This window comes from Bacillus rossius, chromosome 2 (genome assembly GCF_032445375.1).
Source record: "Bacillus rossius redtenbacheri isolate Brsri chromosome 2, Brsri_v3, whole genome shotgun sequence".
Classification (NCBI taxonomy): domain Eukaryota; kingdom Metazoa; phylum Arthropoda; class Insecta; order Phasmatodea; family Bacillidae; genus Bacillus; species Bacillus rossius.
Window position 1 is genome coordinate 99,661,665 of NC_086331.1, and position 22,560 is coordinate 99,684,224.

At 33.7% G+C, this 22,560-nt stretch overlaps 1 protein-coding gene across 1 annotated transcript; it reads left to right on the forward strand.

The window, feature by feature from the left end:
• The first annotated feature begins 295 nt into the window (after nt 1–295).
• Nucleotides 296–22,333, forward strand: LOC134529510 (transmembrane protein 185B). Its single transcript, XM_063363669.1, has 6 exons — nt 296–497; nt 5,246–5,422; nt 5,500–5,707; nt 10,121–10,381; nt 20,936–21,059; nt 21,628–22,333. The coding sequence occupies exons 1-6, from the start codon at nt 460–462 to the stop codon at nt 21,864–21,866; spliced, it is 1,047 nt and encodes a 348-aa protein (XP_063219739.1). The 5' UTR covers nt 296–459; the 3' UTR covers nt 21,867–22,333.
• The last annotated feature ends 227 nt before the right edge of the window (nt 22,334–22,560 follow it).

Here is a 22,560-nt window from a genome sequence, read left to right on the forward strand (position 1 = left end):
CCTTGTTTTCTTCCCCAGTTCCTTCCCCAGCTTATTTATATCTACCTATATCCCTGGCATTTGCATTCAGCCTTCTGAATCTATGTATGCTGTTTAAAGTTTTGCGCCCAAATTGAACGAAGTTATATTTACAAACGATAGCATTGTATTATGCTCGAAATAACTGTTGATTCTAATATAGCCTCTTTTATGTTCTTAATTACTATTTAAAATGGTAAATTGTTTTTTTAAATACTAATCGATCAGGCTACTCAAAAGTCCCACCATGAGCGCTAACGCAGTGGTTTTCAACTCCAAAGCGTCGAATATTTGTATTTAATTTATTTTGAAACATTTAAAATGTCTAGGGTGCTGTGTTAGTTTACATTTTAGTTTGGCTATTTTCACGTTGTGGAATGGGCGATTATATCGTTTAGTTAAATCAAGTCAAATGTTATGCTGTTAAAATGATTTAGGAACATGAATCTTCAAACTCTATTTCAGGATTTTAATCCTAGGTGAGGTTGAGACATTTTAGTATTTTAAGCTAGGTTATGTTGCAGTTTTGAATTATATTTTGTTATTGATATTGAAGATATGTTAAGCTCGAGAAATTCGTTTCCTTTGTTGTGTTTGTCTTCAGTTAGACATTCTTAACTTAATTTTCTTTTATGATTACATCTTGTTATAAAATGAGTGACGCGCCACGAAAAACACGGATGCGGATCACTTAAGCATGACGTTCAGCTGTTGGTTGGCTGAGATGGTAATTCTGAACGAGAACCTCTTTACGAAATAAATAAAAATTCCAAACTGCATTTACCACTTCCTAACATGTTTTCGGATCTTTCTGTAAGATAGCGTTGTGGTACTCTAAGAAGTTTTCCAGCAGCTTATACTGTTTAAAGAAGTGGTTAAAACAGTGTGGAAATACTAGATCAGGATTCAACAGTGTCCTCTGGAATGTGAGAGTCTCAGGTCTTACAATTGCACCACCCACTCAGAAAGTTTTCTTTTAATGAAGTAGGAATTTCCTCTTCTAAAAGTAATTAAGGTAATATTCTTACGTCGTGGCTTTTCCAAAAGTTAATAATAAAATTCTGAAAAAAAAAATTTTTACTCTTAATGTGTTCCTCTACTCTGTAAACAGTGCTTCTTAATTCCTACTTTTTCTGAAAATTACAGCTTGTTGGTCACGTTAGATAGCCATTGCAGTGAAGCAGCAGTCGCCATGTTGTGCTTTAATTGTGTTCCCGATTCTGTGGTTTTCCATATGTAAGAAGGTTTATATTTTGCATTCGTGTATTGTCAACACAATGGACCATAATAATGACTAAAAAAATTACACGATTCCCTACTGTGCATCCAAACCCAAGGAGGAAAGTAGAGAGATTGGTGAAGTTTTTTTAGGGTGACAATTGGCGAGGGGGGCTGGGGATGCTGGGAGACCGGTTGAACAAAGAGGTGTATAGAGGGAGGAGGGATCATGGGTGGCAGATTCAGAGAGAGTGGAGAAGAATGGTAAGAGGAAGGCAAGTATTTCTAGTGAGGACGGGGAGGGAGTGGAATAGGATAGAGTGAAAGATACTGGATGTGAGAAGAGAAAAGGACTTGAGGAAGAGGTCTTCAGAAATTGAGCGAGTAGGGGGCGGGAGACTGCTTGCCACCGGGCGGAAGCCCAATCTCAAGTGTAACAATCAATCAATCATCAACCCTTGACAGGTATTTTTTTTTTTTTTAGCAGAATTGATGTGCAATAGAACATAACCTGACATATTAAAGCAGTTGTCATTACATGTATCAAACATAATTATTAATTTTAATACGTCAGGTTACATTCTATAGCACATAACAAGTCAGCGCTATGCTCCTTAAACCTTCTAATAAAAATCCCTGTCATAGGTTGATGCCTGGGTTTGGATGCACAGTAGGGAATCACGTAACTTAAATTATTATTTGCGTTCCTGAGAGTCACAATATCCAAATATAAAATATACGCATTCCTACATATGGAGAACCACAGGATCGGCAATGCAGTTAAATAAAAAAATGGCACGGGTCACGTCAGTGCACAGGCTTTGTAATGTAAACAATAATCAGTAATTTCTCAGAATTCAATAGGAATTTATGAATTCTGTTTTCAGAGTAAAACAATGAATGTCTGTAGTTCTGAATAACACCATTTGGAGAATTTTATTATTTTATATACAGAAAAACAGCAACATAAGAAAATTACCATATTAAAAGATTAAAAAAAAAATTAATAGTCTGGCAGATTTGAAAAATTTCTGGAAATCATTATGTCAAAAAGTGGAAGTGGTATATGTCCTAATAATGCTTTAATTGCATGTTTCCGCATCATGTTCCCAAGTTTTCATTTCATCCATTTTTCCTATCCCACCCCTCCGGCACTAATTTCCGCTTCCCATTACTATTAAATCAAGCTTGAAACACCAAGTGCAGTTTAGTTTTTAAAGTTAAGCATATATCGTTTAGTTTAAGTGGCTTCTTGTAGTAACATCAGTAGGAGTATTATTGGCACATGAATTCATTTCAATAGACATATTTTTTGAGAATAAAATTAGATTGTAGAAGGGTTTACAAGTACCCTTTACTTTTAGTATATGAAGAGTGTGCAAGTAAAATTTTTTTTTGGCTATTTTAGTGTAATTTGTATTGTTGACATATTAATTTACCTTATCAGGCAGTTGTTTTAAGTTTGAAAGTACTTTGAAAACTACTCTTTTTTTTTTTTCTGTGATGTGACATCAGACATTAAATTTATAAAACACCTATTAGGTAAATTAATAAATACATTTTTAAGTACGAGTTGGACAGCGTGACTCCCCATGGCCACCTGAAAATTTTTTACAGAAACCTTTTTTTTTTTTTTGCCTACCCCAATAAATGTAATGAATGTTGTTTTTTTTAATACTTAAATGTTTATTGGAAGGTTATTATTTTATGAAATCCTGGTAAATATGTAGTTGGGTGGTATTTGCGGAAAAAAATGTTAATAATCCGAAAATACTTTTATTCTACGCTCTTTAACTTCCTCTTTTCATTAAAAGCGGCGGAGGTAAGAAATTCCAAATACTTTAGGAGATATCGAATTTTTAAATTTCATCATATGTAGTTGAGCGGTATTTGCGAAAAAAAAATGTTAAAAATCCGAAAATACCTTTAGTAGATGCTCTTCAACTTCCTCTTTTCATTAAAAGTGGCGGAGATAAGAAATTCCAAATACTTTAGGAGATATCGAATTTTTAAATTTCATCACAATTATACCAGTGCATTCATGTGGCATTCCGCATTGTTTCTTGTTTACGAGTATCTATTTTTTTATTGGATAATGATGTCACGTGATTTATCGTGATAGGCCAGAATTCAAATGAACCAATACGTGATTATTTAGTTCATCTATTGTTTTAAAACGGTGTTTAATTACCGCCTCCAACTTAGGCGAGTTTTTAACGTTTCTAATTTTAAAGTCTTATTTTTTATTGTTGCGCAAGTAATAAGTAACAAAAAAATTTTACGTGAGTTGTTACTGTTCATCCTTTGTCCCGGTTTGTTAGGTCAGGTCAGTTACATTATAAATACTTTAAAACTAAAGAACCATTGAAATAATTTCATATTATTTCTAATGTACGCTTAGTTTCAAAGTATTTATAATGTAACTGACCTGACCTAATTGACCATTTTCATTAATTAGGCATTCACAAACACACGGCAAAATAAAAAAATGGCGACGGTCGAATGATAAACACAGGCCTTGTATGCAAAATAAGAACGGCGATATCTCCTAAAGTATTTGGAATTTCTTATCTCCGCCGCTTTTATTGAAAAGAGGAAGTTGAAGAGCATCTAATAAAGGTATTTTCGGACTTTTAACAATTTTTTTCGCAAATACCGCTCAACTACATATGATGAAATTTAAAAATTCGATATCTCCTAAAGTATTTGGAATTTCTTACCTCCGCCGCTTTTAATGAAAAGAGGAAGTTGAAGAGTGTCTAATAAATGTATTTCCGGATTTTTAACTTTTTTTTATATGCAAATACCGCTCAACTACATATCTACCAAAATTCTTTTTTAATAATTTAATAGGTACCTCATTTTACATGCTATTAGTAAAATGATTAAAATTTTCCATTAAAAGTAACTTTTGACACATTATCTACTTTACATCTACCGTTTCCTTTCCTGGCAGATAATAGAGGTGAATTGAACAAGTTTTCTTGACATTACACTGTAAATTCTTAATTTGTAAGTAGTGTTTTGAAGCCAGAAACTTTGTAGTGGATTTTGACGTGAAGTTTAAGGCGAATGCAAACACTGTATAAAATGTTGGTACATTTCCAAGCAGAGGTAGCTATAGGACTTGATGAGCCAGGTGACTAGCGTGGCCCTGCACAGGTTTTTTTTTTTTTTTCATTTTTGTTTCTTTGTTCATCTATTTTTGTGAAAAATATGCTCATTAATGGGAAAAGGAAGATTTAAATTGTTATTAGCATGTAATTTCTTTGCTGTTCAGTACCTTATAATTTCAGTTAGGTTTTCATGATTTCATAGTAGAAAAACTTTCAAAGATTTTATAGCCTTGATGCAATTTCACCTAAAATTAATCATTAGCCTTTATAAAACTTACCTGAGTATCTGTAATTGATCAGGAAAGATACCAACATGAAGATGTATTCTCTCCTCTGGAGGATATTTCATACATCCCAGGCCTCCTGGCCGGTACAAAAGTAAATGGCTCATGATCCCGCAAAGTCTAAAACTATCACTGTTTCCAAGGCCTAGAACATCAGAAATAACTAATTAGTTACTTACCACTTCCCACAAATCAAAATGTTTGCCAGTCTTAAGAACATAGATTGTAAGCTGATAGCCTACTGACCAAATCATTAATCATCTTAACATTATTGCAGCCTTTGGTTTTTTGAGTTAACATTATTTAGGTACTTTAATTTTAATTTTACAGCATCTTCAAAACAGTTAAATATTTAAAATCCATGATATCTAGATCCAAAAAATTTCTTCACTGGTTGTTGACCTACTATAGTTGGTATAATATTTTTAGATAAGCTATATATGAGATTGTAAACATACAGTAACCAGTAAATATAAATGGTTTTGCATTCTGATAGAAATTTTTACATTAGTGTTGCAGCCTAGCCTAGCGTAGCCTTTCAGTGTGTGTGCATATTTGTTTTTACTAGCTGTCACTTTAATTATCTTAAACAATTTTGTTTACTTTCAGCAAATTTTTAGTCCACGTGTGTCTTATGATATTTACTGCCTTATTCGCTCTGCGCTTGGATGGTGAGCTTACCTGGAGCTATTGGACCATATTTATTCCAATATGGTTCTGGAAGTTTATGGTTATCCTAGGTGCTCTTGTTGGAAGTTACGTCTGGTGGAGGTATCCACATTTCAGGTTAGTAGAGTTTTAAATTTACTAAGATTTGTACATTGTATCTGTGCCTTTAAATTGAATAGCCTTCATTGTTCTAGGTTGGAAGGAGAAGCATATGTCCATTACAAAGCAATGCTTATTAGTCTTGCTCTTCATCTCATTCTTCTTATGTTTGAGTTATTGGCATGTGACAAATTGGAGTCTGGAAGACATCTGTGGATATTGGTTTTCATTCCACTGATATTTATATCTATAGTATCAATTGCAGTCTGCATTTGGGCTGTCAAACATGATCGCTCGTTTGAGGTATGTATGAGCTCACTTTTAATATAATGTAATTGATTTCCTTTTCCAGTAATGTTTATCTCTTTGATCTTTTATTGCTGTATATATACAGCCAATGTGATGTATACATGTCAATAACTTTTTAATTAATTTTCTGCTTTAATGAAAGGACTAAGGTTTTTGAGATGTCAAATCACTCACCTGCGATGGTGATCCGTGTTCGTGTCTTGGCTGGGTCAAACCTAGAAATCCAGCTAATGGAAAACTTTATGGACATTGCCATCAACCGGTCAGTTTTCTCTGGGTGCTCAGCTGGCCTACCAATGCATTCAATCACTGCTCCATCTCACTCACTGTTTCACCTATAATCCACCTTTATTGACCTCAATGTCCACAAGGTGTTAAATCAATACATTGTTCAATTTCTTAACCGAAACTAAAATTGTTGTATTAAGTAATTCCAAAACTTATCATGCATTTAATTTTCTAAGTGTACCCTATATTTTAAGTCTTAAGAGGGATAGAAAGTCACTATTTTAACATAATAAAATTTGAACTAATATAGTTTTTATAACTTTTTATTTAAGATATTTTGTTTTGTATATCTATTTTCTGGCATATAAAATTTTTAACTAGATTGTCTAACTACTGCTGTGAGTTTATTTTGTAGTTTATGTGGCCATGCATTTAAAGGACTTATTTGTTTAACCCCAACTTGTCCATAAAAGTAATTCGTGATTGGCAAAATCATATAAAGCACTTGGAATCCGAGACATAATTTTTCTTTCTTTAATATAACTGACACTACTGCCTAGAAGAAATAGGTGCAGAAAAAGGAAATAAAAACAATTTCTTCTTCTTCCTATGCATTGTGACACTTTTTTTTATCTCCTGAAAGGTTATCTAATGTGCTTGCAAGCTATATTTGCTTTTAGTGACAAAATGTTTAGCATTTTGAGAGATATTTATTGTAGGTGACATTAAGGACTTATAGAGTATTGATCTTTGGTGTAGAAGTGGGATAAGAAAATACCTAGATTTTTTCCTTGAAGAATCTATGCATACATATATTCCATGTTGATTCTACCCATCACTTCAGTCAATTTCTATCAACGTAATGCAGTGAAAATTCCACTAATAAATAATCAACAGTTCTTGTAGTTAAGACACTGCTAGATTCATGATAGCTTCCCTGCAAATCTTTTTTGCTTCATAAAAGAAGACATAAAAGTCTTTTTTTAACTTTTACTGATAGCTACATAAATACCCTTTCTCTTAGTTTGTGTTCCTTCTTTACTTGTCATCTAATAGTATGCATATAATACTTTGTCTCCTTAGTGACAGAGGATATTCGATTATTTTCACCCTGCCTCTTGCATAACTCATATGAGCACCTAGTTGGCTATCAAGTGTTTCAGAGCCCACCATAATCCTTGAGGTCATGTAATATTATGCATTTCTGTGCAATAGAAAACCCTTACTTTAACCTTTTTAAATTCCACATCTTAGTCAATTTTTTTTTGCATCTTAGATTTGATTCAAAAACGTGGTAATTAGGCACATTCACCCTTTTTTCCTCTTAGTCTTTTCCTGAATAGAGCCACATTCCTTGCCTTCACATACTCCTCATCGAAAACATTCTATTCCCCTATCTTTCTCACTAGGTACCATCAAGTTTTTTTTTTTTTTCCTTTTCCGTGCTCTCTCAAAAAACTTTCCTAAAGTTCTCCCTCTAACCTCTAGGCTTCCCCATTGCAACTCGTCCCAGTTTCCCCAACTGTCCCACCCTGCTCAATTTGATACATCCTAGCTAGCCTCTCCAGCTGCCTTGTGTCCTTAAGGCACTCCACCCCATTTCCTTCATAAGCTCTGTTGGTCTATTAAAATACTCTTCCTTTTCATTGTTATTGACTCTCCTCCACTTTCCCTTCACCCATTTAGCTGTTCTCCTTTGCACCCTCCAGTTCTTACAGCTTTAAAATCAAGCAAAGTAATAATTTTTCAGCTTAAATAATAAGTGTGGAAGTGTTAATAGTTCTTACTAGTTGTGATTAGATTTATATTATTAGGCTACAATAAATGTGCAAATATGTGCCATTAAATTGTCATAGAAAGTTTTCTCCTTGTTTTTTTTCTGAATTTGCACTTAATTCTTGTAGGCTACATGAGTCTGCAGCCCACCAGTTTTTATATTTAAAAAAAAAAACACCACCATTAACTGACAAAATATGTGTGCTTTGTGTACATTTACATTGTTTCACTCAATAACCAGTTGTTTTTTTTATTTTTCATCAGAAAAAGAATTGTATTCATGCAATGTGTTTCCTGTGACTATATTAAATGTATAATTCAGGTTACTTTTAATTTTTTTTTGTATTTTGAGAATTTGTCATTTTCGCCATTTATATTGGTTAATATGATGAACACTATTAAAGAAGAAATAGGAGGTAAACTGCGGATGTTTGCGGACGACTGTGTGATGTATGAAACAGTGGTAGGAGGAGGAAACCAACAAGGTGATTTTAACAGGCTAGAGTGTTGGTCAATTAAGAATGTTATGGCTTGGAATGTAAACAACATGAAGATGGTTAGGTTAACAACAAGATCAGGAGATATAGGAGGCAGAGGATGAAAGTATGTGGGGGTAACCCTACAAAAAAACCTGGGATGGGGGAAGCAGGTATAGTAGGTAGTAAAGAATGGGAGGAGGAGGCTGGGGTTGATTCGCAGATTGATGAAGGGAAAAGGAAGGAAGGTAAAGGAAAATGCAAATGCATACTCTACCTACATTGGTGAGTATGCGGAGTATAATGGAGTATGATTGATTATGTGACAGTGATTTGGGACTTGTATCTGGTGATGGAAATCAGAGAGCTGTATAAGGTACAGCGCAGGGCAGTGAGATGGGTTATGAGTATGTGGAGAAATGAGCTGGGGTTGAAAACATTATAGGGGAGGATGGGGGTAAAAATGTGGGTAAGGCTTTCGAAGGTGGTCTTGTGGAAGGGGACTGGGGGAAGCTGGAAGCTAGGTTGCACAGAGGTTGGAATAGAGGGAGGAGAGACCATGAGTGAAAGATACAAAGGGTGTGGATGCGAACGCAAAGAGGGATGCACTCATGTTTGGTGAGGACCGGGTGGGAGTGGAATGGTCTAGAGGGGAGGGTTTTTGGTAGTGAGGGGTGCTAAGACCTACAGAAGATGCTAGAAGGAATGAAAGAGTGAAGTACGGGGAGGACTCTTGCCACCAGGCTAAAGCTCAATTGCAGGTGTATCTAATCACTCATGTTTATAATGTAGATTTTGGTTTTTTATTATATTTATTTGATTATTTACTATGTATATTTTATTAAACTTTATTGACATGTGATTACATAGAATAATTTGTTTCACCTCCATCGAAATTGACATACCATAGCTGTCGTTCTGCTACTGGTTGATACTAAAATTGTCTAAGTATGCGTGCATTATTATTTCCCCATTTCTATGTTCTTTCTTCTTTTGCTCACATGAAAAAAATTGGAAAGCACGTTCTTGCTTTTTAACATGTATATTATTTTATTCTTTTTGGATTTGCAATTAGACATAAACACATGGTGACATCCAACATGTAAATAGTTGCTCTACTTTTTAACTGCATGTTTGTGTAGCAAAACAAGTGAGTGCTGTGTTTTTGTGCCCTTTATTTTGAAATATCTAAATACATACATTTAAAATTTTTAATGCTATTTTATGTCAGTGCTAAAAGTGGGCTTCATGGGTGGCTGTTTATACGTGTGTGATAATGCATATTGTTTATATGTGTAGAGCTCGTTAATATACTTTGTTACATTTACATACAGCAGCTGTAAATATTCTCAAAGAATTTTTTATAATGTAAAAACAAGTTACTTACAAAATACAATGGTAGTCTGCAGCTCATGTCACTTCTGTTAGTGTTAATAATCAAATATGTTGGTGCAGATTTTTATTTTTTGTAATTTTTTGAACTGCAAGCTAGGAGTGCACAGTACAGAAATGTATTTTTTTTTCTTTTTGTAAATTGTCTTTTAATGTTTACTCTTTGTCACAATCCAATATTTTTGGTTAGAAAGTATGCTGTAAATGTTCATCATGTTCTGTAAACTTTATCATTACATTATGTCATGTTGGTAATGGCAATATCTCTCTCTTTTTACTTTACCACTTCGTTTATTACATGATCATTATATCGGTGGTTTCAAAAACCTTCTTTATGTCTTGGAAAGCATTACTAGTTGTTAGTGAATACCAAGATGCAACTGTGTTGTTCAGCTAATGCAAATTTGACTTTATTTTCATTACTATTCAATAAGCTCATTTGGCATATTTGTAGAGTAAAGTTTACAATACATGCTTGTAATATGTAAATATAGTAAATAATGTACACCAGTTTTGTTTTTTACTTTTTTTTTAGTTGGAGTTGTTCTGTTCTGTGAACATTCTTCAGTTTATATTTCTGGCCCTTCGTTTGGATGGTTTCATCTCGTGGAGCTGGGAAGTTGTATTTGTGCCTCTTTGGATTCTCATGTGTCTTTCTTCAGTTGGAGTGCTATACACAATCATTTTTGCTGGAATTTTACTTCGTGCTCCTGAAGTGAATCCACAACAGAGAAGAACATCTTTCAATTCTGCTGTTGGTTATACTTTCCTAGTCATACCAGTACTTATTTTCCAGGTAAGGTACATTATTTATAATATAACATCCAAGAAAATTATAAAATGCCTAAACATTGTAAAGTTAGTACTTTAACTCACCAAATGTATGTATTTTCTGATTGAGTGGTTGGTAGCTATTTGTTATGTCATAACTTGTAATGAATATAACTTCTGATTTTGAAAAGTCACCAAGGATGGTCTGAACCATGGATAACCTAAAATGTAAATTGAGCGACATTAGAAAAATTAACGCCCCCGACAATACTGTAGAAGCGAGATATTACACTGGTGATAAACTGTGGAATTGTATATAAAATAGGGCTGTGAGACTCATTTACCTGAAAAATAATCATAAGAAATTATAATTGTTTATCTTACTATTGACATTCTATATTTTATAAACATTCTGTTATCGTGTAAGGAAGCATTTTGGTCTGACCCTTCTTATCTTCCACCATCTCAGCTGTCAAATTTTTCACAATTTAAATCCAAGGGGGATGTCTTGCTGGCTGCTTCACTCTCTTGCTTGTTTCACGCACCATTATGCCACTTTCCACTCACCCATTGGCCCGGCAGGTGCCCGGCGATTGACTTGACTGGCTGGCATTTGGCTGGAGGAAGGTACACTGAAAAATATAAAACATTTATCCAGAATTTGTGTGTGCACAGTTTTCGCGATATTGTCTTGAGCAGTGTTTATTTAACTTTCCCTCTTCTGCCATTGTAAATGACCGTGAACTAGCATCGTGTCGAATGAGAAAATTGTTTGATACCCTTTCTGTAATAGCTATTCACTTCCTTCATTGCCTATTTACTTCAGCCTAATTAAAATGGTACAGTACATAGGCATCTGAAATATTTCTGCTTATACTAAGCAGAATTATTTCAGATGCCTGTAAGATAGCACTCAGCAGCAATTCTGGTGAGAAAGTTCAGAAGCCTTAAGGGCAAGTTAATTGTAGGGGCCAGGAATCTTGCGAGCTGTCAGAGTGATGATGAAGGGCATAGAGAGGATGAAAGAACAAGGGGAAGAAGGGGAAGGAATTGTAATGCAGTGGGGGGATCTGTCTCCCTTTCTGTGTTACTAACCCTGTGAAGTATAATGGTAAGTAGTGTGCGACAAGTAATAGAGTCAAATGTAAAGCATAGGAAAAGTAATAAGGTGATTCACAGCAAAGCGAGAGGAATAATTAGTAAAGTAATATCAATCTGTGATCAATAAGCTCGTGAAAAATGCCTTTCCATTCTTATTCACAAAGTAATGAAACATGCTGTAAATTATACAGATGTAAGCAAAGCAACAGTGATTGTATTCGGAAAAAAACAAATTGCAATGCCAAATGAACCCTATACAACACCAGGGAAAACGAAGTAATACATGTGTAATGTTCATCAGTGATGTTAAAAAAAAGTGTATTTAACATTGGTTTTGTTAGGTTTACAACATAGAACAGACATGTGTATGTTTATTTTTTATTACTAAGCTTGCTATAGCTTTTTTTATGTGCAGGCCACGAAAAAAATGAAAGATTGAGATTGAAGCTTCGATAAACGTGTCTTATGAGATACAATCCATGATTTCAATTTTGTAAAGAAAGTTGTTTCCACAGTGAATAAACTGTCTCTCATTAAGGAAAAGATAGATTGGCAGTGGAACCTTTCATCGCTCAGGAGATTATGCGAAACATTGGCTTTGTCTGGAAACGTTGTGAAGACAAGCAGCGTTGGTTGATCGAATGAGCTGATATAGTGGCATGACACTCGTAGTACCTCATACAAATTAGATACTTAGGTCTGATGTTACAGAAGTGTTTTACCTTGATGAGTTGTGGGTGGATACAAATCTCACATTTGAGAAATGAAAAAATGATTTAACGGTAATAACTAAATAAAATGTAACCAAGAGTCTAAATACTGGTGTTTATTGGTTCAATATGTGGATTTCTCTCAGGGGGAATTATTGATGTACAAGTCAGGTACGTAGTCTGAGATTATCACAGGGAAATGACTGCTACTAATTTTGAAAAATGGCTGTCTGAGCATGTTTTACCAAACTTGCATCCTTCTTCTGATAGATAATGTGCCATACCACTACAAACACAACTATAAGCTTCCTTCCAAATACAGTATAAAAAAAACTAAGTGATTACATGGCAAAAACGCAGAGGTGTAGTGTGTGATGAAAAATTGCTGAAATGTCTGTTTGTGGAACTAGTAGAAAAACCAAACCTAAGGAGAAACATTTTTTGGGGGTGATCAACTTTTAAAAAATGCATGTGTGGATTCAATGCTTGCGCTTGCAAAATTTTAACTGTGAAATGGTAATCATAAATGTTATCTTACTATTCCCCCATCTCCCCCCCCCCCCCACCCCCCAGGAGTCCTACAGATTTTTGCCTATGCTTGAGACTACACAAGTTCATTAATGCCCCCGTCTGGGGACTATGCTGACATCTGTGGTCAAAATATTCTAATTTAAATTAATTTGAAAAGGGATGTAGAAAGCCAGCACAGCCCAAATAGTTTTCTCTGAATTACGTTGCTTGATTATTTGGCTGAGCCGCCGACCGGTGCGACTTAAGCTGTTAACATCTGAGCGGAGACTCTTGAGATGACGCAACTGTGCATCCACACAAGGAGTCTCAATGACCAATCATATCACAGCTCTTATAAACTAGTGAATCACAACACTTCTTACAATATAGATCCTACGATACCTTTCTGTACTAAAAAAAAATTACATTGCTGCATAGTAATTTCTGATTAGCTAAGAAAATAACCTCCAGAGAAAATTCTATTTTATATTTACAGAACTGCACCTTTGCCCTAACACATTAAGAATATATACAGAATATGCCATTGTGTCTCTGTTACTGATATACTGTCTACTAGTTCAACGCCAGGGCATCACACACAGCAGGTTCACTATGGACGGATATTTTTAAGCTGAAGGTGTTATGTCTATGATGCCTTATTGTTATGATGGGGAGCAAAGAAATCAACATTTCTACTTGTCATAAGAGTTACACTTTACATAGAGTATCTTAATTTTTGTTATTTTTTGGAAGCCTTGTTGTCTAGTTACCATGGTAATGCACTTGTCGGCTGATCAACAACCAGAAAAAACTTCATATTTTTATTTTTAATAGTTTTTAAGTATAATATCGACCGCAGCATTTCCAGTGTTAAAATAGCAAATGTGTAAAGGCAGGTATTACAAAAGCAATTCTCTTTAAATATTTTAAGTCTTTTTCTGTGATTGATTTTATTTAATCTACAAAAAAAGGTTTCCCCTTCAAACACACAACATTCCTTTAAATAAAACGTTTTGTAAGAATTGTCAACAAAAAAATTTTGTCTGCATGTCAGATGAATTATAAAACTAAGGTTGAGTATTTGTGCGTTCTCGTATGTTTTTTTATAATAAATAAGGGGCTTATAAGGCTTTTTCTTTCTTTAAAAAAAATGCATTCAAATTAACTTTTGTCAAAATATTTCAAAAATCACATGAGAATATTTTGAGACAGTAATCCTGCAGATTAGTGGCTTCTGAAAAATAAACAATAACTTAAGTGAAAGGTTGGTTTGTTTGGATTAGGTTAGGTAATTTACATACATATATATATATATATATATATATATATATATATATATATATATAATCACATTATAATTATGTATTAAATAGGAATGGGTCAAAATTATCCTCAAATGCTATCAAATCCTTAGTTTTTGAAGGGTTCAATATTTGAGGGAAAAGATTTGAAGAAAAATATTACAAGAAATAATGTAAATTGAAAAATTCAACACTGATAACCTCTGATACCTAGGTAATTTTTATTTTCCTACAAACGTACCTAGCCTATTACCATTCCCTAAGAGAGAGTGTGCTTTTAATATGTAATTATATAAATAAGATTAATATATGTATTAATTCTGGAAACTTAGTTTGTGAAAAAAAAAATTTTTGGATTTAATGATGCAACACCATAGTTGATATGGGTTTTTTAATTCTTTGTACATTATCCTAGCATTTGTAATCAAATAAAAGGAGTTTGGCAATAACATTAAATTTGTGTATGAATCACAGAGGATGAATTGGAAGTCAATCCAACGATTATGTGGTCTAATTTGGCTTTCTGTTCCTTATGATACATAAACAAATCCTAGTTGAATTCTTAGTGCCGAAATATCCTCGAGGAATCGTCAGTTGTCCAGCGTGGCTAGGTTTTGATATTAGTTCACAGTGATATCCTCTGAACCTTAAGTTAGTTGAGTTGTTTGGAAACAGGGTCTGTATTAACTGTGTATTTTTACATTGTAAATTGTTCTGTATGGCATAAAGTTTTCGCTTGATTTGCTATAAGGAGGATTCTGACTCCACACCAAAATCTACAAGAATGGTTCTAGTGAGAAGGGAAACCAAGGAATTTATAACTATACATAATTTTAATCATAAGTTATTTTTGTATGTCCTTAACTTAGCAATATAATTTTCCTGTAATTCACCACTTCAATCACTATCAGTACTTCTAGACTGTATTTTCCCGCTGTATATAGAAAATATAAAACCCATTATATATACATATAACCCACATATACAAATGTACACCAATAATATTCTTTTGATTAATTTTAACAATATCGATATGTGTATACAAGTCATTAAAGTGATCATTTTAGATAGGCCGGAACCTAACCAAAAAAATTTAAATTCATTAACGTTAGAGCTAAGCTGTAGGCCTATATGTAAGTTTATTTTTGTTTTTCGATTTTTTGTAGAGAAATTAATTAACTCTTTAAAAACCAGGCCTACTTTTTTCCATCTACATAGACCAAATTATTAGCATGCAAAGCACAATTCGGGTTAGGTCTTGACAGGTAAACATATCAATGTATACTTTGTTGATTCACACAGTTAAACTTTACCATACAATTACAGTTTAAATGTTATAATTTAATGCATCTATCCATTCGACCAATAACGTGCCAAAATACCTAGTGAAAAAAACATAAAACCTAGAGCATAGAATCTCATAATTGTGTGACTGAGATTATAATATCTTATAAAAATTTTTATTTATAAAACATTTTTGGAGGAAATAAGTTAAAATATTACTAAAAACAGCTCTCAAAGAAAAATCTAATTTCTGTCTTATGGCGGCCAATTTTGGGCATCTTGATTAAAACCCCAATGTCATAATATTAATGTGTCATAAATGATCAGTAATCACATTTTGCTGTGCAACATATTAATGTTTTATAGTTATGATGGGGCAAAATGAGATTGGCAATTGATCTACTGCTTTTCTTTCTTTCCTTCATAATAAAACTGTCCAATGTTCTAGAAACAGTACTATAACTTACGAATGATTCTAAACATGAAAGAAATAATACTGAATAATTATAATAAAATAAGAGACCTAAATAATATTTATGCAAACTATAAAATTGTCACTAGTTTAAAACATTTCATATAGGAATTAAATGGCATTATCTAAGTAAAATACAAATCAAATAAAAATCATTTACAAATGAAATATATACCTTTTAAACTAGGGCAACATGACCTTGAACCATAATAATAAGCTGATTTACTGTACACCAATCCCTTACGTAGCACGTCTTCAGATTGTACGAATTCATTTAGCACAATGTTAATTTTATTGCCCCAGTCTTGAATAGCACGTTTGTAAATTTCAGTTAGCACAAATTTGCCACAGGCAAAAAAAAGTCAGGCATGATGCCACAAAGTCTGTTTCAACTCTATAAACAACAGCTGTGCCGTGGCATACAGTTAAGGGCGTGCCTCACATTTCAGGTCATGATTTTATATTGATATTAATCACTGATAAACTTTTAGATTTTTTCAATTGTTTAACTTTCACGAAATGAAAAAAATTACACAGCGCATACTTTTTGCATAATTAGCTGAAGTTACATTTTTAACGTTTTTGGGTTGTACAAATAATGAGAATTTAATTTATTGCAGAACTGAGACTTTTTAGGTTCAACTGCAATGCCACTGGCTACTTCATAATATGGTTTGCATTTTTATCACAAAAACTCATTTCATGTTTCTTGGCTGTCAAAATCGTAACCAATTTGAGAATTTTGAAATGCCAGGTAAAATTAATTAGTATTTTCTGAAAGAAATTCAAACCATTTCTTGAAGTAGCCAATGGCATTGCAGTTGAACCTAAAAAGTTACATTTTTTCAATAAATTAAATTCTATTTGTACAACCCAAAAACGTTAAAAATGTAATTTTGGCAGCTAATTATGCAAAAAGTACGCGCTGTATATATTTTTCATTTCGTGAAAGTTAAACAATTGAAAAAGTCTACAAGTTTATCTGTAACTACTGTAAATATAAAATCTGGACCTGAAATGGGAGGCACCCCCTTAAGTATACGAGGGGGGAAGAGATGTACGCACAGGTCTGACCACGCTATCTGCTGTTGTACTAACATCAGCTATGGTAAGTTAGTTTGCGGCTATGCCATACCGTTGTCGCCCGGGCACAGATAGGTTCATGATGAACTTCAGTCTTGCCAGCACGCACAAACACAAGAAATGTCTGCCCATTCGTCTACCGGTAACTGTATGTGTGCAAGCACCTGTAGTTGGAATCATGTCTTCCAAGTGAGAGCATAATGCATGGTGTTAAAGTATTTGAGACAAAACTAGAAGTATTACAGCGTGCAGGATGTCATGAAGGCCACACTTATGTTGGTCGAACTTTAGTTTTAAGCAAGTCAACTGTGCACACAATCGTACGAAATAAGGACTCTATCAAACGTTTATTTTAGTCTGATGCTGTTGGTTGTACTAGCGGGAATATATTTGACATTAGATACCGGAACAGAAATGAACAAATGATTCACATAGAAAAGGTTGTTAAATGAATGGTGCAATGAAAAATAAAATCACGGGCCTGACGGGATTAATGTGAACCAAGCTGTGATACACAAATAAGCACTTTAATTTTTGAAAAAATCAAAATGTAATTATCAGGACCGTAATATTGGTTTCACTGCCAATAAAGGATGGTTTGGAAAGTTTGCGGAAAGGTAAGCGATGTGAGTTGAATTTGACGTCTGGGCAGGCGAGTCAAGCAGTCGACTGACAATAATTATCTCCCGTTACGCGGTGTCGTATATGTCATATAAAGTATTCAATGGTAGGTTTATAAAGATAAATGATGTGAAATATTTATCGTTGAGTGTTATTCTGCGCATTTTTATTACATAAAAATATTTCCCTACACATTTTGGAACACATTATGTAAATTAGCCTTGCTATTTATGGAGACCAATGCTTCAGATAATGCGATTTTGCATAACGCAAACATTTTTAGGACCCCATTAGTCGTGCTAAGTGAGGGATTGGTGTAGTTATAAAAAATAGTTCTTTTAACATATTGCAAAAAATAGTTATTGAAGGGCTGGGTTCTGCACTGTTACAATATAGATCTGTAAATTTGTAATATGAATTTTAAAACTGCTTAGAATGATTACAAAACTAAAGCTGTGAGAGAAAAATTATTACTTTATCAACGGGTTATTTTAAGTTTAGTCACGCCCACTTCCCATTTAGCCTATTTGAATGGCTGTGAGTCAAATCATAAGTGCTTTGAAGAATTAAATTAGACAAAAATAATTGAGGAAAAAATTAAAAATCACATTATTCTCTGCATGTTTGCATCAGCCTTGATGGAGTGAACTATATCCCCTTAATACAGTGGTTCTCGAACATTTTGAATTCAGGGCACATTTAATAACCTACTAATAGTAATTGCTGGGTGTACCATATACAAATTTCTGAAAAACATGTTATAATAATTAATGCCTCATAGATATATCCTGATGGTCTATTCAAGGCTTGTATATGAACAGTTATGAGCAACTACACCACCATTCAGAACTAAATCGCTGTTTGAGCAAAACTTGTACAGTTGTTCAAATAACACATAATAATATTTATAAAAAATAATGGTATATTTGTAATGAAATAGGATAATAGAGTACTTGTATATTTTTTTTTATATCTAGATGCATATTTCTCTGTAATATCACAGGATGCTCCTGGAAATTGGTAACTTTCTCATGGTTTTTGGTCACTTCAAACAGCTTTTAATTCATTCTTTCACACATTTTATCAAGTAGACTTTTGTTTTTAATTATCACACAATTTAGTGTATTGTTTTTTATGACTTATTTTGTAAAGAAATTTATAATTATCTAAGAAATTACATTTGTTTCAATTTTTTCTCAGAAAAAAATAAATATTTTACTGGAATTTTTCATCATGAAAAGAAATAAATTAATTTTTGCATTTTAGATACCTTGTCAAACTTTTAATCTATTTACTTTTTTTAAAGTACACTAGAACCTCGATAATCCGAGCTGGATGGGACCGGGGCCAACTCGGATTATCAGAACCTCGGATTATTGGAAATACGAATAAAAACACGCAAAATCAATTTCTAATACATATGTCGATGTTTTAATAAAAATAAAATACAAACATATTGAAAGGCAGATTAGAAATATATACATAATTATTATTTTTTAAAATAATATATTATTGTTTTTTGTTTTTTTAATGCTCCTCGCTTCTCAGCTGCTCGTGTGCTCCACTTCTTAAAAAACATTACGTCATTTGGCGTGACGTCATCTTGCTGCTCCACGTATTCGAGTGCCTTTTCTAAACGTAGAAACCCATCTGCATGGCTAATTTTTTTGTTGGTTTCTTCTTCCCCTTGTTCGTCTTTTTCGGTGTCCTCATCCCGGTTGTTGACCATTTCAATAATTTTCTCATCTGTCAATTCTTCAATTTCATCACTGTCTAACCACTTCTTAACCTCTTCAGCACTGGATTCCATTTCGCAGCCAGGGATTGCCACCATTAAATTCAATAGAGTCATATTATCACAGTCATCTTCAACTGTTTCTTCTTCTTCACTTTGTTAAACTCTCGGTTTTATAAGTTTTGACCAGGATTTCTGTATAGTTTCCTGTTTAATTTCTGACCACGCATCAACTAACCAATAGATAACGTCTTTTATATTAACTGTTTTTAGCATATCTACTAATGAAATTTCTTCTTCTTGCAAAATATATGTCAGAAGCATGCGTCTGTACTTTTTCTTTATTGTCGCAATGACGCCTTGGTCCATAGGTTGAATGAGGCTAGTCACATTTGGGGGCAGGAAAACAGTTTTAATTTCATCACTTGAAAGCTCTTCTACGTTTGGATGGGATGGAGCGTTGTCAATAACCAACAGTGCTTTTCTCGGTAATTGCCGTTCTTTTAAAAAAGTTTCTACTGAAGGAACAAATTCCTCGAAGAACCAATTTTTAAAAATGGTCGTATTCATCCACGAGTTCTTTTGATTTTTGTATGCGACGGGTAGTGCGTTCATATTTACATTTTTAAAAGCTCTAGGTTTTTTTGATTTTCCTATCACCAAGGGACGAAGCTTATGTGTCCCAGAGGCATTGGAACATGGCATAACAGTAATTCGTTCCTTGCTCTTTTTATGCCCAGGAGCGGAAATCTCGTCTTTGGATGCTAGACTCTTGTCAGGTAGCATTTTAAAATTTAACCCAGTCTCGTCACAGTTATATAATTGATCATGTGTGTAGCCCCCTTCTTCGATCATGCTTTGAAATTTTTGAACATAGTTTTCAGCACCAGCAGCATCAGCTGAAAGCTTTTCTCCTGTGATATGCAATTGCCGCACACCGTATCTTTTTTTCCATTTATCCAGCCATCCTTTACTGGCATTAAAATTGCTTTCACCTTCTTGTAATTTATTACGAAAATACTGCGCTTTTTCTTGTAATATAGGCCCAGAAAGAGGGACACCTTTTTGCCGCTGTGCTAAAAACCATGAAAACAAAGCTTCACTTGTTTTTTCGTACTCACTTTTTTTCATACGAGATCTGGATGTTGTAGCCTGAGAAAGATTTTTTTGAGTTTGCCATAACTCCAATTTCTGTCTGTTGCGCCTCCAGTCACCCACAGTAACAGCACTCACTCCTAAATCACGCGCAATTGTTTTCAGCGGCTCACCTTTATCAACCCGCGTCAGCGCTTCTAATTTATCACTTAATGATATTTCAGTATGTTTTCTTTTACTCATACTGGTTCGTAATAGAACTGGGACGTAACTACATAGATGTGCTCACGGCGAAGAACTTATGGGAACTAAAAATTGCCCTCTGGAGGGAACGCGGGGAAGTGACGAGGGGGCGGAGGATCTAGGCCGACGGAGAAAAGGGGTTTCCCCCAATGTTCTAAAAATAGATGCTTGCGACTTCTGCAGGGGTGGGCGGCTACCTGCTATGTACAGTCACTTACCCAACTCACCCCATCAGGCCTTCCTCCTCAACGTAGCCCTGGCCGTCCCTACGTGTATGTGTGTTTGCAAAATTCATATTTTTTTCTTTCTCATAACCCCCGAAACTGACTCGGATTATTGGGAACTCGGATTATCGGAGCTCAGATTATCGAGACCCTAGTGTATAGTGTTTTACCATTTTATATATATATATATTTTTTTTCAGGTTCTTCTTACTAATAAACTTGATGAAGATATATCATTGAGTTATGTTGGTGTTGTATCACCATTATTCATCTCCTATTTCACACTTATCCTGATGTCATTTGGTGCAAAAGGAGGAAACAGATGTAAGTTAAAAATCATTAAAAAATATTTAAACCATAATATTTAAGATAAAAATATTTTACAAATTTTTTTTTTAATTTTTCTGTATTTACTTAATGTATTTTAAACTTTATTTATAACTTAGTGTTTGCATTTTGTGTGTGAGTAGTCACGAATAGTAAATCAAAACGTTGTGAAAGTTGTAGTGAGCTAGTGAGTTTAGAAGTTACTCTATTATCATCACCCCTCCTCACACATTACATCACTGCTCTTGCTTCCCATTTCACCCCTCATCTGGTTAATATGGGCAAGAAACATTCCAAGTCTATGTGAAAATGCCCCTCTTAACATGACCACTCACTAAACTTTGAACTAAGTAATTGTAGATTGTTCATTGAACTGCATTACAAATTAAAATGTGAACAATGGCTATGAATAAAAAAAGATCACAGTTAGAATTAAAATATACTGTATTACTTAGATAGCTAATAATTGTAACAAATTACTTTTAATTAAACATTAATTTTAAAATATCTGTAGTGTGTGTGTGCATTTATAAACTCATATCTGTAATAATTAATGTTGTTGCAGGGTGGTTTGGTATACGTAAAGACTTCTGCCATTTTCTGTTAAGTTTATGTCCCTTTCTTCAAGAGTATGCAAACATAGCATATAATTTACAAAATGATGGAGTGAATGGTAGAGCACAAAATACAACAGAAAATGCAAGTACTGCGCCTTGCATTGACTCAAAATCCGAAAAAAGAATCAAGAAAACAGAACTTCTAAAGCCTGTAGTACCAGTTGTGTCAATAGATACACCTGACTGAAAATTTTTCTATTTGGAAACCGCAGTGTACGTAGAAAGATTGAATATCAGTATTCTGAACTGAACATTTTATGAGGCATATTGTTTCTGATAATCATTAAATTTTATGATTGTTGCATTTTGTAACTGCTGCAGTGGTCTCAGCTCATCCTGGTGGTGATGTGTGATAAACATTTAACTGGCTTAATTGTATTGTTTTATATGTTGCATATGAAATAATGACAATAACAGTTTCACTTAATAAGACAATAACTCTATGTTGTAAGTTTTTGAACAATTTTTTATGTGTTGTAGATGTGTCTTTAGGCTTGCTTTCTGTACATAGCCAGCCTATAGTAACTGTTTTGTAGTTCATTCCAGAAATATTTTTCTAAATCTTAAAATGTTAGAAACTAGAAGTGAGAGTGAATGCTGAAAATGGTTGGATTACAAAATATGTTGACTAAAAGCATATAAGCAGTCAATGAAGACACTTCTTTTTTTGTTTTCTAGTGATTTCATCAAATAGTAAGTTTTATTAATTTTTTTAAATATCTTTGAGGCACTGAAGTGATTCTAAGCAGCTCTTGTCCACTTTACTGTACTTAACCTTCTTGACATTTTTAGACTTTATGAAATTGATAGCTGCTAACTTTAAGTATTATTCAGCCTTTTTTTAAGCATATAACAATTATAATTGACTATTAGTTTTTCAC

Bases quoted from the DNA above. Each gene is read 5' to 3' on its own strand.
- LOC134529510 (XM_063363669.1), top strand. From the start codon at position 460: ATGAATCTTCAAACTCTATTTCAGGATTTTAATCCTAG. The intron at 498-5,245 runs GTGAGGTTGAGA...GTTTACTTTCAG, and splicing joins TTTCAGGATTTTAATCCTAG to CAAATTTTTAGTCCACGTGT. The intron at 10,382-20,935 runs GTAAGGTACATT...ATTTTTTTTCAG, and splicing joins TACCAGTACTTATTTTCCAG to GTTCTTCTTACTAATAAACT.